The sequence below is a fragment of the Oryx dammah genome, unplaced genomic scaffold (assembly GCF_014754425.2).
Source record: "Oryx dammah isolate SB20612 unplaced genomic scaffold, SCBI_Odam_1.1 HiC_scaffold_23, whole genome shotgun sequence".
NCBI lineage: Eukaryota > Metazoa > Chordata > Mammalia > Artiodactyla > Bovidae > Oryx > Oryx dammah.
In genome coordinates, this window is record NW_024070207.1 from 13137663 (window position 1) to 13150260 (window position 12598).

Below are 12598 nucleotides of genomic sequence, written 5' to 3' on the forward strand. Positions count from 1 at the left end.
CTGTGTATGTTACATTTATACTGCTCTTATGCTGCTGCTGCTGCTACTGCTGCTAAGTCGCTTCAATCGTGTCCGACTCTGTTCGACCCCAGAGACGGCAGCCCACCAGGCTCCCCCGTCCCTGGGATTCTCCAGGCAAGTACACCGGAGTGGGTAGCCATTACCTTCTCCACTGCATGAAAGTGAAAAGTGAAAGTGAAGTTGCTCAGTCGTGTCCGACTCTTCCTGACCCCATGGACTGCAGCCTACCAGGCTCCTCAGTCCATGGGTTTTTCCAGGCAAGAGTACTAGAGTGGGGTGCCATTGCCTTCTCCATGCTAGACATTTCAGTTGAGTGATATGATTCTTTTATGTCTTAGTTCAATATTTTTCATATCTTTTTAAACGGTGCTTTTTTTTTCTAGTTATAAAAGCAATATAAGCCTATATAGAAAAACTATAAAATACAGAAAGAAAAAGAAAATCTACCAATAAGTCTACTACTCAAATACAATGTCTTCTTGTTTAAAATGCTGTTTTAATGAAGAGAATCCATACACATTCTTGGATATACAGCTTCCTATCTCCTAGCTACAGGCTGCTCCAGCCTTGCAACTCTAAACTCCAAGCTCAGGCCTGACCTCTGGTGTCTATATATTTCTGTACAGCCACTGCTTTATTTGAGGCTTCCCTCATAGCTCAGTTGGTAAAGAATCTGCCTGCAGTGCAGGAGACCCGGGTTCTATCCCTGGGTCAGGAAGATCTCCTGGAGAAGGAAATGACAACCCGCTCCAGTATCCTTGCCTGGAAAATCCCAAAGACAGAGGAGCCTGGTGGGCTGCAGTCTATGGAGTCACAAAGAGTTGGGCATGACTGAACAGCTAACACACTGTTTTATTTAGAGCCAGAGAAAGCAGTTTCAGCAGTAGTGCAAGGGGACAGAAAAGGTCATATTAGCTTTGGTTTTACATGCACACACACAAGAGTCTCTTGCAGAAGCACATCAATATTACTCTCTTGGGAACAAGCATTAGAGACAGTAATTCTCTACCTCAGGTTACACGTGGACCATGGTAGATCCTCCAACCCAGGCAGACAGAAGAGGCTTTTTGTGTGCAAGCCTAAATAGGCAGCTGAAGGGGCTATGCTATATTTTTCTCATTGCATCCTTACAGAAGACTGTCGTGGTTAAGAACTTGGGTTAGGGGGCCAGACTGCCTATATTTGAAAACTGGATCTACCACTTTGTATTTATCTAATTTTGAACAAGTTACTTAAGCTCTCAGTGTATAAGTGTCTACATTTGTAAAGAAGTAACAATATCATCTGCCTATCTCACAGGATTGTTATGACGGTTAAATATACATGCAAAGAACTTAAACCAGTGTCTGACAGGTAAGTACTAAATAATCACCATTAAACTTCCAGAAAAGGCTGTATAACATATATACACACACTCCAGCAATATATGAACATCTGTTCCATTGCATTAATCAGTTATTTAAAAGGCAAAAAAGAGACATCTCATCTTAATTTGCATTTCTTTGAAAACCATGGATGTTGGACAGGAATAGAGATCTTCATTTCTATTTTTTAAAATATAAATTTATTTATTTTAATTGGAGGCTAATTACTTTACAATATTGTACTGGTTTTGCCATACATCAACATGAATCCACCACGGGTATACACAGGTTCCCCATCCTGAACCCCCCTCCCACCTCCCTCCCCATACCATCCCTCAGGGTCATCCCAGTGCACCAGCCCCGAGCACCCTGTCTCATGCATCAAACCTGGGAAAACAAAATTTTATATCAAACATTTGATGATTTCCATTTAAAAGAAACACAGTGCCTTCCCCCAAATGAACTTTCAACACTCTAATCTTTGTTTTGATGGTATAATTGACTGTGTACATATTGTCACACATTCTGCCCTCTGTATTATGCTTCTTTCCTGGCCTCCTGAAGCATTTAATCCTGATCCACCATTCTGTATGTGATTTTGTGTCTTAGATTCAGTAAATTCTACATTTTTTCCTGATATGTTGGGTTCTCTATTTCTATTCTCAAATTTCTTGATATGGTTCCAACAATGTTCATTAGAATAAAAAGAAGGGAAGTTTGCTAATATTTCTGAATGCCTACTATATGCCAGGTACTGTGCTAAAAAGGTTAGGTGATCTAACTTAACACATTATTGGCTGGGGATTTTTGCAGGAATTAACACCTGTGGCTGGTGATTTGTTATGTAAGCAAATACTGATATGTCTCCAGTCAAATGTAAACTAATTTTCCTCCAATTAAAAAATTTAAAAATATAACACTCAGGTAATAAGACATATTAATATGTCTCTGTTCAATAATGAATTAATATATGCAGAGAGATGAAGTAAACCAATACAGTATTGTAAAGTAAAATAAAGTAAAATAAAAAGATGAAGTGAACCAATACAGTATTGTAAAGTAAAATAGAAAAACAAAAGAGTTAAATGTACCATTTAAAGCAGTACTATCTGAAACAATACTACAATAAAAAAAAAGAGAAACAAAGGAGATGGACTAGACCAATAATTATAGGAAAACCTGAAGGGTAAGCAAAGATGTACATATCCACCTCTCATCACCCTTACCATCCTCATGACTACCAAAGACTTGTCCCAAAATGCTGCTACCAAACTTGCAAAGAAAGGATCATTTCTCTCCCTATATACTCCTAAAAAGAAGATCAATATATATTCAGATTCATATGTAGTCAGATATATGTTTCAGATTCTTTTCCATTTTAGGTAATTACAAGATATTGAGTAATTCTGTGAAAGCGAATCACATTTGTGTAGTGTTTATAATCAGCTTTTCCCACCTTTTCATAGCATTAAATATTTCTATAGTATCATTTTTAAGGGCTAAATAAAGACTGGTTGTTAAATAAAAAAAATTTTTTAAATATAACATTCGGGTAATAAGACATATTAATATGTCTCTGGTCAACAATGAGTTAATATACTCAGAGAGATGAAGTGACTTACTTACCTAAGCTCATTCAACTATTAAGAATCAGGTTGCCAAGGCGGGGGGGGGGGGGGGGGGGGGTGGGGGTGGGGTAGAGGGGTGAGGTGGGGCATGGGGGTGGGGTAGGGGAGGGAAGGAATAAGAGTTTGGGATTAGCAGAGGCAAACTATTATACATAGGATGGATAAATAACAAGGTCCTACTGTATAGCACAGGGAACTATATTCAATATCCTGTTTCAACCATAATAGAAAAGAATATGAAAAAGAATATACATATGTATAACTCTGTCACTTTGCTGTATAGAGGAAATTGAAATAACATTGTAAATCAATTATACTTCAATAAAATCTAAAAACAAACCAAAACTAATAGACTTTTACCCATGATTTAATTTCATGATTTTTGCCTAATTATTTGGAAATAGAGAATACAACATTCATTTATTTAGGTTTTGAAGTAATATTCATAACATTTATAGATCTTATGACCCGAAAACAATTGTAATACATTAGATAATATACAGTAAAATTTAAAAAAAGAAGTAGATATAAATTTTCAACCAAGAAGTAGCTGATTCAAATGGTCATCATCTTCCCTTATATTACACTGATCTCAGGATAAACTGATAATACTAAACTCGTCATATTTATGATCCAAACCATACAAGTGTTAAACCAGAAATGAAGAGGTTTAGAGAATGATGAAATTAGTACCTGTGATTTCCTGTTTTTAGTTAATTAAACTTCCTTATGTGAAAAGTATCATCTTTTCCTATTCCTTCCATTTGCCCTAGAGATGTTACCCCTGATACTTTTATATTCTAAATTTACTACTCACGGTATTGGCCTGACTATGGCTGAGGTCTCCAAATTCTCTTGGGAGGTCTTTTCCTTCCAATAAGCATTGAGCTTCTGGGCAAGGGCATTTATTGTCAACCTGAAAGAAAAAGAAAGAAGCATGTCAATGTTAAGAATTTGTTGAATAATTTTGTAATCTTTAAGATGCTCCCACTTAACGGAACCCAGCCATTTAGAATATTCAGCATAGGTTTGAACACCTACACTTCAAGCAACTAGGATGGGAGTCTACTGCCTTTGTAAATTATGTGTCAAAATGACAAAGTTCATAATGTCAAATAGTCACTTTGGTTGAAAAGATAAGATGGTCAGTTCAGTTCAGTTCAGTCAGTCAGTCGTGTCCGACTCTTTGCAACCCCATGGACCACAGCATACCAGGCGTCCCTGTCATTCACCAACTCCTGGAGCTTGCTCAAACTCATGTCCATTGAGTCAGTGATGCCATCCAACCATCTCATCCTCTATCATTCCCTTTTCCTCCCACCTTCAATCTTTCACAGCATCAGGTTCTTTTTCAATGAATCACTTCTTTGAAGCAGGTGGCCAAAGTATTGGAGTTTCAGCTTCAGCATCAGTGCTTCCAATGAATATTCAGGACTGATTTCCTTTAGGATGGAGTGATTGGATCTCCTTGCAGTCCAAGGGACTCTCAAGAATCTTCTCCAACACCAGAGTTCAAAAGCATCAATTCTTCAGTGCTCAGCTTTCTTTATAGTCCAACTCTCACAGCTACACATGACTACTGGGAAAACCGTAGCTTTGACTGGATAGACCTTTGTTGGCAAAGTAATGTCTCTGCTTTTTAATATGCTGTCTAGGTTGGTCTTAGCTTTTCTTCCAAGGAGCAAGTGTCTTTTGATTTCACGGCTGCAATCGCCATATGCAGTGATTTTGGAGCCCCCGAAAATAAAGTCTCTCAGTGTTTCCATTGTTTCCCCATCTATTTGCCATGAAGTGATGGGAACAGATGCCATGATCTTAGTTTTCTGAATGTTGAGTTTTAAGCCACCTTTTTCACTCTCCTCTTTCAGTTTCATCAAGAGGCTGTTTAGTTCTTCCTTACTTCCCGCCATAAGGGTGGTGTTATCTGCATATCTGAGGTTACAAGTCCTAAAAAATACTGTGTTCTCCACATTTTAGAATCACAGTGAGGGGAAATGACATTAGAGACAACAACAGAAGACTACACTGCAGATAAGTATTTGAGGAGTTATTCAACTGTCAGATCACTACACGTAAATAATTCAGGACCAAGTTCAAAGTCAGAGGATCACATACTGTACCCTACCTATTACAAATCAATCAAACAGTAACTTAAAACATGTCTATATAGTTCTTCTTTATCCAAATGCTGATCACAGCAGTTACAGCAGCAACAGGTAACAAAGTCCCCTTCAACCTTCTATGACACAGCTGTTAGTAGAGGCTATGCCCCAATTATGGCTCTTGCCCTTTCTCCTTTATCTCTCTTCTTAAATGAACAACAGCAGACCCAGGGTAAAACAGTATGATGTGTAGAAAATCTGAATTTTACTTTGAAAAACTGGCAGTTTCTAGTGACTAATTTCTGTTTAATTCTACAATTCAGGATTACAACTTAATGTACAGCTGTGCATACATACTTGAAATATCACAGATTTAGTATTTAAAAAAAATCTCTTGACTCCCCAGATAACTCCCCAAAGATTTTGTAGACCTTTCCTTAAAAGGAATTCTTCCTTAACTCCACCTTGCTCATATTAGATTCTGACTACACAGAGAAGATTAAATGAACTTTCTTATAAACTCTTATTCCTCCCTCTGAACTACCAGTGTACCAACCTCTGTGTTTATATTCTTTCCTGAAGTCACAGATGAAGAATTATTTCTTGCTTTCTATTAAAGTTTTATGTAAAATCTACTTTTTAAAAAGATTACAGGGGCTTCCTCAGTGGTCTAGTGGTTAAGAATCCACCTGTTAATGCAGAGGACACCAGTTCAATCCCTGGTCTGGGAAGATCCCACATGCAGAGGAGCAACTAAGCCCATGCACCACAACTACTGAGCCCATATGCTGCAACTTCTGAAGCCCATATGCCTAGAGCCTTTGCTCCACAACAACAGAAGCCACTGCAATGAGAAGCCTGCGCACTGCAATGGCAAATGAAGCGTAGCCCCTGCTCACTGCAACTAGAGAAGACCCACGCAGCAATGAAGACCAAGCATGGTCAAAATTTTAAAATAGTTAAATAAATAAAAAAGATTCCATGGGATTCTGGAAAGCTGGTGGAGTAGGAGGCAGGAATCTGCCTTCCCATAAAGACAACATTTACACTGGCAGAACCTGTCTAATGTAACCATTTGGAATTCTGGAGTCTATTGAATGCTTGTAATTTCCAGGGGGAATGCTTGGATGACAAATTGGGAAATCTCAGCTCTTAGCTCAGTAGTAGTTACCCATCTCCTACCCCAGCCCTATGGCAGATGGCTATGCACACATTTCAAGAGTAGCTTGCAGGAACCAGGATAGGCAAAAAGGACCTCTCCCTCCAAATATTGGGGATCTGTGCTCTGATCTCTGTTTGCTGCTTCTGCTCACAGCATCATGTAACCCCACGGTAACCCCAAAGAAAAGAGCTATAAATATACATAAAAGGAAATGAGAAGAATTCAAATGTTTCACTACAAAAAAATCAACATAAAAGGTGACAGTAATATAGGAAATGAAGGTCAAAATATAAGATGTATAGAAAACAAACAACAAAATGACAGACATACTTTCTTATCAGTAATTACTTTAAATATAAATGGATTAGAGGATGTGGAGAAAAGGGAACACTCTTACACTGTTGGTGGGAATGAAAACTAGTACAGCCACTATGGAAAACAGTGTGGAGATTCCTTAAAAAATTGCAAATAGAACTGCCTTATGACCCAGCAATCCCACTGCTGGGCCTACAACACTGAGGAAACCAGAATTGAAAGAGACACATGTACTCCAATGTTCATCACAGCACTGTTTATAATAGCCAGGACATGGAAACAACCTAGATGTCCATCAGCAGGTGAATGGATAAGAAAGCTGTGGCACATATACACAATGGAGTGTTACTCAGCCATTAAGAAGAATAAATTTGAATCAGTTCTGATGAGATGGATGAAACTGGAGCCGATTATACAGAGTCAAGTAAGCCAGAAAGAAAAACACCAATACAGTATACTAATGCATATATATGGAATTTAGAAAGCTGGTAATGATGACCCTGTATGCGAGACAGCAAGAGACACAGATGTATAGAACGGACTTTTGGACTCTGAGGGAGAGGGAGAGGGTGGGATGATTTGGGAGAATGGCATTGAAACATGTATACTATCATGTAAGAAATGAATCACCAGTGTAGGTTCGATACAAGATACAGGATGCTTGGGGCTGGTGCACGGGGATGATCCAGAGAGATGGTGTGGGGTGGGAGATGGAAGGAGGATTCAGGATTGGGAGCTCATATACACCTGTGGTAGATTCATGTCGATGTGTGGCAGAGCCAATACAGTATTGTAAAGTAAAATAAAGTAAAAATAAAATTAAAAAAAGGTAAATGGATTAAACTCTCCATTAAAAGACAGAGAGATGGGTAAAATGGGTTTTAATAAAAAGGCCAAAATATATGCTGTCTATGTGAGACTAATTTTACATACAAAGACACACAGTGAAAATGAAAGGATAGAAAAGGATATTCCCTGTAAATAATAACCAAAAGAGAGCAAGGGTAGCTATTTAATATAAGTCTCAGACAAAACAGACTATAAATCCTAAGAGCTAAAACACTGAAGCAACCTGTGTCCACTGATAAATGAATGGATAAGCAAACTATAGTACATACAAACAAAAGAATATTAAAAAGGAAACTTAGCCTTCAAAAATTAAATTCTGACATATGTACAACATAGATGCAACTTGAGGACATTATGTTAAGTGAAATAAGTCACAAAATGAGAAATACTATGTGATTCCACTTACATGAGGTACTTAGCATAGTCAAGTTCATAGAGACAGAAAGCAGAATGGTGGGAATGAGGAGTTATTGTTTAATAGGTACAGAATTTCCGTTTTGCTAGATGAAAATAGTTCTGCAGATGATGGTGGTTGTACGGTAAGGGAGTTAGAGAAGGCGAGGTTCAGAAAAAGAATGAGACCAGCACTTTACAGGAACAGATCACCTTTAATGAGGCCAGAAGGGGCAGCAGTCAGATTGGTGAGCTGCTGCACTGACCCAAGAACAGAGTAAGTATATATAGGCACATATGTGGAAAGCTACTGTCTTACGGGGGCCTGTTCTTCTCCGAGGTTGTTTGGAGTAGTTATCTCTTAAATGGCTGGGGCAAGGAATTCTGGAGATCAGCCAGAGGCTAGACCGGCTGGGAGATGGAGGTAATCAACCTTAATGTCCATCTTTTTTTTCCTTCTGGTGAGATAGTTCTTTGTTTTGCATAGAATGGTGGGGCAGATCCAGAGGGGAGTTTTAACTCCAGGCTATTTTGAGCCATGTAACTTTCCTTCTGGTGATGGTTGCATAACAATATCAATGTACTTAATACCGCCAAAATGCACACTTAAAAATGGTTAAGATGGTAATGTTATGTGTATTTTACCACAATTAAAAAAAAGGAAAAAAAGTAAATAGATGGAGAAGGAAATGGCAACCCACTCCAGTATTCTTGCCTGCAGAATCCCATGGACAGAGGAGCTTGGCGGGCTGCAGTCCATGGGGTCACATGACTGAGCATGTGTGCATGAGGGTGGAGGGTGACAGGTTGGTAGTAATAAACTGGTAGAACTAAAAAAAAAAAGGAAATAGATTATGTGGTCATTAGGGGTTGAAGAGGAGGGGAAATGAGGAGTGACTGCTAATGGACAAGATGTTTCTTTTTGAGATGACGAAAATGCTTTAGAATTAGATAGTGGTGATGGTTGTACGGACTTCCCCGGTGGCTCAGATGGCAAAGCATCTCCCTTCGACGTGGGAGACCCGGGTTCAATCCCTGGGTCAGGGAAGATCCCCTGGAGAAGGAAATGGCAACCCACTCCAGTGTTCTTGCCTGGAGAATCCCATGGATGGAGGAGCCTGGTGGGCTATATAGTCCACATACTTTGAATATACCAAAACCAACAAAGTAGTCATTTTTAAATGGTGACATTTATGGTACATGAATTATATCTCAAACAAACAAATAAAAATAAATCTCTGTTCTCATGTACTTGGGCAAAAAATATTGAGGTGAAATTTACATAGAGTAAAATGTATCTTTTTAATGTGTAGTTCTGTAAGTTTTAACAAATGCACACAGTCATGTAAATATTAATACCACCTCAATCAAAACACCGTTATCATGAATTTTGACACTCCATTCCTTCTTGCAAAAACCTGGTTTGATTCCACTGTTCTATTAATCTCTTTCCTTTCACTTCCCCAATCCTGGGATATGTGGTCTATATCCACTATCTTCTCTTCATACTCCTGTCTTAATCCCCTACAATCTAACCATTGCCATTACACGAAATTGTTCCTTTTCCCAATCTCATTATTCTATCTGCCAATATCTACTAAATTTGAGACTTTAAAGTAACCTTTGAATCTTCCTCTCCTTTATTTTCCTTATCCCATTATTAATATATCACCAGATTTTAAAATCTTTTTTTCATAGTATCTGTCATATATTTCCTTTTTCACAGCTGTCTTATTTCAGATATTCACCTCACATCTAGATTACTCAAATAGTATATAATTCTTTTTAACCTACCCTGCACCCTGTTTCCAGGTTTATCAATTGATATAATTCATGTAAAACACTTTATAAGACATAGAGCAGTACATAAATATTTTATTCTTAAGACAGAATTATTTCAAGTCACCCCTCTATTCAAGAATAAACCATGAATTCTCCCTGCCTAAAGTATCAACTACTTTAGCCAACGTCCCTCTAAGACAGAAGCTCTCAAACTGTCTTGGTTCATGGTACTGTACTGTCTCAAGTTTTTCATGGTACCCTTAGGTCTAAAGAAATATGTACTAGTTCCATTTACTATTAAACAGTTATGTACAAACAACAAGTATGGACTAAAATGTAGCATCCATCTGAAAATATATATATTAAAATATTTCTATTTCAATCTTAAATAGCCACAGTTACTTATAATGGAATGGGTATGCCTGTTGGATATCGAACAATTGTTCAAACCTTGGAATCAAATTGGACACAACATCCCTAATTTCTTATTCAACACTGAATTTTTTGTGTATTGCTTGCTTTTTATCACAGTAATCACAAAAAATTCAGATTCACAAAGATATGATGTAATCAAAAGTAATTAAATATTTTTATACCTAGAAGTGTGGTATTAGCATAACAAATACCTAAAAATGTGGAAGTGGTTTGGAATTGGGCAGTGGGGCAGAGGCTGGAAGAATTTGAAGAACATTACACAAATTGCCTGGATTGCCTTGAATAGACTGTAGAAATATGGATGTTAAACACCCCACTAGTGGGGCGCTCAGAAGTGCAGATCATGGTAGAAAAAAATACAAACTTCTTCAGAGTATATCTAAGTCACTGGGAACAGATTGTTAGTAAAATTATGGATGTTAAAATTGTTGCTGGTAAAAAAATAATTTTTTTGCTGGTAAAGGCTCACAAGGAAATTAGCAACATGTTATTAGAAAACTTGAGGGAAGGTATTCCTTGTTATGTAGTGGCAGAAAGCTTAGCAGAATTGGATCCAATACAAGGTGGGCAGCAGAACTCCTAAATGACAAAACTGGACATTTAGTTGAGATTTTCAAGCAAGGTGCTAAAAGTGTGGTCTAGTGGCTGCTTGCTTACATAAAATGTGAGAAGAAAGAAATAAACTGAGGGAAGAACTGTTCAATAAAAAAGGAACCAGGACTTGATGATTTTGGAAAGTCTCAGCTTATTCAGATTGCAAAAGATGCTAAAATGTAAATCCAAGGCAGGGGCTGGACAACCTTTTGCTAATATCTTAGGAAGATCAAAAGGTCAACGTACTCAGTCATACAAAAAGTTCTCTGAAAAGACTGAACATATGAATTAGATCTCCAGCGCCATCTCAGCAGAAGAATAGAAATAGGACTATCTAAGAAAGGTCTGATCCATGATATATACCTGAGACCCACAAGATTCTTGAGAACGGTACATTAATGTCAATGTATGGCAAAAACCACTACAATATCATAAAGTAATTAGCCTCCAATTAAAATAAACAAATTAACTAAAAAAAACCCTGCTAGATTGGCCTGCAAGGGACAGAGAGAGTGTGAAAGAAGGCTGTTGGACCCCCAAAACTCTACAGTCAAGAAACAAGTTGAAACAAGATGAAACTACTCAGCTACAAATACACGCTTGTGTGTGTGTTTGTGTTCAGTTGCATCCAACTCTTTCGTGACCCCATGGACTACAGCCCACCAGGCCCCTCTGTCCATGGGGATTTTCCAGGCAAGAATACTGGAGTGGATTGCCATTTCCTCCTCCAGGGAACCTTCCCAACCCAGGAATCGAATCCACGTCTCCTGCATTGGCAGGTGGATTCTTCATCACTGAGCCTCCTGGGAAACACACATAAATACATGCTATTCTTCAAGAAAAAGGAAAGTCGAGTCTGAGGGTGGAGCCATGAGGACAGAATAGAGCCTTAAATCCAAAGGGTGCAGCTGAAAGCCCCAGAAGAGTAATTCTAGGCCTTGAAATTTAATGAAGTTAGCTTGCCTGGATTCCTTTTTCTGTCAAACTTTCTCCCTGTTTGAACTGGAACATCTATAACTGGTATCCTATGCCTGTCCCACCATTGTATTTTGGAAGCAAAATACAAAAAAATTTTAAAAAGACACACACCTGCAGATGGAGAGGAATTTTACCCCAAGATGCATCAGACTCAGAATCATTCATACTTGATTTAGATGAGATTTGGGAATTGTGAGTTGAGGACATTAAAAACTTAGACTAAGTTGCTCTAAGAGTTGAGACTTTGGGGGATGCTGGGATGGGATAGATGTATTTTGCATGTGTGATGTAAGTGGATCTTAGGAGGCCAGAGAGCAGATTGTTGTAGCAGAATAATAGTCCTCCAAAGATGTCTATGTCCTAATCCCTGAAACCTGTGAATATATCAGGTTACATGTCAAGGGGGAAATCAAGTTGCAGGTGGCATTAAGGTTATTCATCAGCTCACCTTAAGACAGGGGGATTATCTTGAATTACCAACACAGTCATAAGGGTCCTTAAAAGTGGAAGAGTGAGGCAGGAGAGTCAGAATCAAATGAGATGTGATGACAGAAGCAGGGTCATCAGAGTGATATGATATGAGGACCTGACCCATCATTGATGGCTTTGAATATGGATGGAGGAAGAGGACCATGGGCCAAGGAATGCTGGCAGACTCTAAAAGCTTGAAAAGCCAACAAAACAGATTCACCCCTAGAGCCTCCATAAATAAATGCAGCTTTGCCAACACCTTGATTTTAGCCCCGTGAGATCTGAGATGGACTTCTAACCTACAGAACTCTAAGCCAATAAATCAGTGTTGTCTTAAGGCACTAAGTTTGTGGTAATTTGTTACGACAGTAACTGAAAACAATTTCTACTGCTTATAGGCAAGAGTCAAGTACCACTGTACTCCCCTCAAAAATTTTAAATATCCCGTGGCTCTCCTGTGACTTCATTATGTGCAGCTTGGCACACAGTTTGGGAAGTGTGGCT

At 38.4% G+C, this 12598-nt stretch overlaps 1 protein-coding gene across 2 annotated transcripts in view; it reads right to left on the reverse strand.

Annotated features, from left to right (window-relative positions):
• The window catches only part of MORC4 (MORC family CW-type zinc finger 4), a 61189-nt gene that overhangs the window by 23640 nt on the left and 24951 nt on the right, over positions 1-12598 (reverse strand). For both annotated transcript variants that reach the window (XM_040265024.1, XM_040265023.1), the window contains exon 10: positions 3831-3929. In XM_040265024.1, the coding sequence (XP_040120958.1) occupies positions 3831-3929 (99 nt within the window). The remainder of the gene's footprint in view (positions 1-3830; positions 3930-12598) is intronic.